General features: G+C 43.0%; 1 protein-coding gene across 1 annotated transcript; it reads right to left on the bottom strand.

Annotated features, from left to right (window-relative positions):
- Positions 1–1,846: 1,846 nt before the first annotated feature.
- On the bottom strand, positions 1,847–3,300 carry LOC143022029 (uncharacterized). The gene is made up of 2 exons (XM_076179963.1): positions 2,779–3,300; positions 1,847–2,426 (listed from the first exon to the last, which is right to left on the bottom strand). Exons 1-2 carry the CDS (start codon positions 3,298–3,300, stop codon positions 2,418–2,420), a joined length of 531 nt encoding a protein of 176 aa, XP_076036078.1. The 3' UTR covers positions 1,847–2,417.
- Positions 3,301–5,000: the final 1,700 nt, after the last annotated feature.

The following is a 5,000-nucleotide window of genomic DNA, read 5'->3' as shown; positions in this document are numbered from 1 at the left end:
TCTACTAATACTTTTGTTTCATAAAATAGAACTGCAATTCATATGCATTTTGAAATAGATGTAAAAAGAAGAAAACATAAATTTTCCAATAATAGCATAGAGAATCTGATATGCAATGTACGCAATACATCAACAATACAATTGTATTTAGAGATTCAACTGTGTAATCAAATCGATGGGTACTTGCAGGGCGTTTGGCCGTGACTGTATATGAATGTTAAATTCTTTACAACCGAAATGAAAATAAACTAATTGTAGTTAGAATAAAAGTAAAGGACTATCGAGTATCTAAGTGAAGTTGACTAAAATGGGCTATAACACCATATCATATATATATATATATACATATATAGAATCACCAGTGACGGTGTAGCCAGGAATTATTTGATTGACTACACCGGCACACACACACATACACACACACACACGCATACATACGCACACACACACACACACACACACATACACACACACACACACACACACACACACACACACACACACACACACACACATATGGCGACATGACACATCCCTGACGTGTATATATATATATATATATATATATATATATGTATATGTATATATATATATTATATATATATGTATATGTATATGTTGGTACATTGTGACAAGTTGATAAAGGTGGAAAAAGAAATCACGGGTCTAGTTCCGAGTTCCTAAGTTTATTCCTGACCGGTTTCGCTCTATGCTTCTTCAGAAGCATAGAGCGAAACCGGTCAGGAATAGACTCAGGAACTCGGAACTAGACCCGTGACTTCTTTTTCCACCTTCATATATATATATATATATATATATATATATATATATATATATATGTATATATATATATATATTTATATATGTAGGTTTATATATACATATATATATATATACATATGTATGTGTATATATATACATATATATAATATATATATATATGTAGGTATATATATATATATATATGTATGTGTGTATATATATATATATATATATATATATATATATATATGTATGCATATACATATTTCATATATAACATCAAGCCAGGTACATTGCATAATAGAATTACGGTTAAAATTTCTGGCACAATATATCTAGAGCTCTTAAGCCCTTGTCACACACACTCGTACGCGACTCAAGTGAGTTCGTTTGAGTAGAAACGACTCAGGTTACGATCTTTCATTTTCCAAATGTCAAATCACCTTTTCGTCATATATTGAGAAACCGAATGACGAACGAAAAGAAGTTAAACCAATACGAGTGTTAGACACATTGTTGAATTGTAGACTTAGGGAAGACTAGAATACTGTTAGCGAAGTCGTCTTCTAGCTTTTCAAATTCACAACATTTGACGAGAATCGTGATAGTTTGTAATGTGTCATTTTATTTATTCCGAGAGATTAAATCAATCCCTGGCTGGGATTAACTAAATTAACCTCAAAACCCGTGGCTGTGTCTCAACTGAATATAATCGCTAAACTTTGCTTCGAGGTAGATTTAATTAATAAAAGTGAAGGACTTATTAATATAATCACTTAATGATTATCATTCTCATTAACACAAAAGGAAAATGGTATGAATGACGATGGTTTTAATATGATCATAATATGTGATAATTGAAATGCTGATCACATTAAAAGAAAGATCAGCAAGATCAATGAAAGCCATGAAAATGATTTGAATAAGACAACGGATAACTGCAATACGAACAGCAATAGCCATATCAGTAATTAGGCAATGACGATAACAATACAAGAATACATGGCCCAGAACACAAGCGCGGACAGAGAGAGAGAGAGAGAGAGAGAGAGAGAGAGAGAGATTTTGGTTATAAATTTATTACGCCCGTGGGCGGCAAACAATAGTACATCTATCACAGCATTGTGTTAGAGGACATGTCATATATTACACACATTCTTTAAATGGAGACATAATACAATAACCATTCAGGATCCCCCGAAATGGTGATGGCGGGATAGTGGTACTATGTAAGTGTTTACATATAATCATCATGCCCCGTCTCCGGGGAATTTTGTCTGTCACTATGGGTCACTGGAGACAATAATACCAAGGGTGTTCGTGTTAGGACGGTTACACAGCCCGCACGGTGATCACCGTGGCATATCATCCGTCTGGGAGCCCCGTCACACAGGTCGACTCCCAAGTCCGAGCCGAGCACTGACATTATTGTGCCTTCGTACCGTCTTGCGTCGGCGTTACTTGTGGCGGTTGGGTAGGAGGTGGTCGTATGGGGATATCGGTAGACCGTTCCGCATCTTTCGGTGTGTTGACATGGCATGAGTGGCTGCGTGTACTCGTATCTTGTTTTAAGGCATGATAGGGTGAGCATTGCGCGTGACGTCCATGACGTAGGTATAGGCTGCCTTGGTAAGATGGTCCACCGTTTAATAAATTCATTGCTTCTGAGGGCGACAAACAATAGTATATTAGTCATATTATTATATAAAGAGATACAAAAGGAGGTATGATTGGATTTAACAATCAAAATCCCCCAAAATGGGGGTGGCGAGCTAGGAGTGTATCTAAGTTGTCGTCACTAAGTAAATATTTACATACAGTTATCACGTCTTGTCTCTGTGGAATACTGTCTGTCACAATGGGGCATTGGAGACAGTAATGTTCAAGAGTGTTGGCGTTAGGGCGGTTACACAGCCTGCATGATGAGTAATGTGGCATATCTTCCGCCTGGGATATTTGCCACACAGGTCGATATCCGAGTCTGAGCCGAGCACTGACAACATTGTGTCTCCGTACCATGGGTCCGCGTCGGCGATACTTGTGGCGGCTGGGTAGGAAGTGGTCGTGGTGTTGAATGGAGACACTGGTGGCTCGTTCCGCATCCCTTCGGCGTGTTGTTATGGTGTGAGTGGCTGCGTGTATTCTGTTTTTGAGGCATGTGAGAGAGGGTACTACGCGTTCGTTATCTAAGACGAAGGCACAAGCTGCTTTGGCAATACGGTCCACCGTGTCGTTGCCAGCAAGGTCGACATGTGAAGGCACCCATATGAGAGATACGGCCATAGATGCTTCATGAACAACGGCGAGTTGGGTCAGTATGGCCTGTACAACACGATAGTAGTTGGGTCTGGGTGAGGAGAGGGCGTGTAGAGCTGGTTGGGAGTCACAAACGATCACACCATTTACGTTACAGTCTACAAGATATGTTACTGCGTCGAGGATTCCGTGTAGCTCACAAAACGTGGAGCTTGATGTGACAGGTAACCTGCGGCCAATCCATCCAGCTTCCACAGGTGGCTGTAAGGTGGGTGAGTACATGGCGCATCAGCCTGTACTGAGCCATCCACGTAGATGACATGCGCTGCGGGGATCTTTGAGGATACGCTGTCGATGGTCTCTAGTGCTAGTTGCTTTTGAAGTGCAGGAAGGTCATCTTTGGAGGTTGGTGTGAAGGTGACGTTAGGGAGGGAGATTCGCCACGGGGGCAAGTCGGGTTCAACCGTTTCTTCAGGGACGTGGATGTCAAGGTTTCTGAGTGTGTTGCACACTGTAGTGACGAGGTTGCGGCCTCCTGGTCGAAGTGGGAGGCGGGGTGCACTGTCAGGTTCGAGCGACGCTCTGATGGTAGCAGTAAAGTTTGGGGACAGATAGGGCGATCGGAGGCATTTTACAGAGAGAATGGCCATGTTAGCATATATTCTCTCTACAAGCGAGGGTAGACCAAGTTCACTTTGCATGTTAACGATGCGAGTCGAAGGAGGGCAACCTAAGATAAATCTCATTACTCTATTTTGGAGTTTTTCGAGAGGTTCCAAAGCTCTCCTGGGAAGTTGACAAAGGGCAGGTGATAAGTAGTCAACGAGTGATCGAAGAAATGTGGTGTATAGAGTTCTGACCATTGGTAATGAAGCGCCGGTGGAATTTGTGGCAAGCCACTTGATAGGGTTAAAACGGGCCTGCAGACGATCAAGGAGATCATTAACAAGGGGATGGATACGTTGTCGAGTCGGTATGGCTGGAGTGATCCGGGCTGGTACTCCAAGGTATGTGTACTGTGTGCAATGAGGGATAACATCACCTCCCATGTTGAACGTCGGTAGTGCTTGGAGAGTACGAGATGAAAATATTCTGCTCTTCTCAGGGGAAATGATGAGACCACAAGCGGTAGTTGACGTGTAGAAGCCATTTAGGACGAATTGGAGGTCAGCGGGCGAGTTGGAATGGATGCAGATGTCATCCGCGTAGCAGAGAAGGGTTGTACCGGGAACGTTAGGAAGAAGTGAGAGTAAGTGGTGCATCAAGACGTTAAAAAGAAATGGACTTAGTACGCCACCTTGCGGGGTACCGAGTTTGAACTGCTCGTAGGAACTGCACACACCTCGAAAGAGAACACGTGACTTCCTGTTACTCAGATAACCTCGAATCCATCGAAGGAGGTTTCCTTGCACTCCGAAGGTAACCAGCTGGTCAAGAATTATTTCATGGTTGGCTACATCGAAAGCACTTTTGAGGTCCAGGAAGGCAACTACGCTGGTGGGAGAGAGGCGGGTGTAGAGCTCAGTAAGGCAGTGGTGCGTACTTCGACGTGGGACGAAACCATACAGCTGCGGGGAGAGTTGACCTTGTAGACGATTCATGAGCCGGGCAAGGATGATACGTTCAAGCAGGTACTGAATTTACCAGGTACTGAATTTATCAGTACCTGGTTTCGGTATCGGAACAATCGTGCTTAAAGTCCAGGCTGCAGGTACATGTCCACGAAGGAGGCAGAGGTTGAAGAGGCGAAGGAGGGGGTTGCCAGGAACTTCCAGTAGGAGTCGGAGCACTTGGTATGTAATGCCGTCATCCCCGGGGGCAGAAGTTTTTGTATTAGCCATGGCTAGTCGTAATTCATTCTCCGTAATCGGGACGTCGTCTTCTTCATCTGGGTGGAGAAGTGCAGCCATTAGGTGGAGATTACGGGTGTTGCGACGAGTGGAGAGTGCCTCTTGGATATGCGTAGGAAGATTGTTAGTCTG

The sequence above is a fragment of the Oratosquilla oratoria genome, chromosome 43 (genome assembly GCF_046742065.1).
Source record: "Oratosquilla oratoria isolate Oo_2021 chromosome 43, ASM4674206v1, whole genome shotgun sequence".
Lineage (NCBI taxonomy): Eukaryota > Metazoa > Arthropoda > Malacostraca > Stomatopoda > Squillidae > Oratosquilla > Oratosquilla oratoria.
This window is presented reverse-complemented; position numbering and strand designations above follow the sequence as displayed.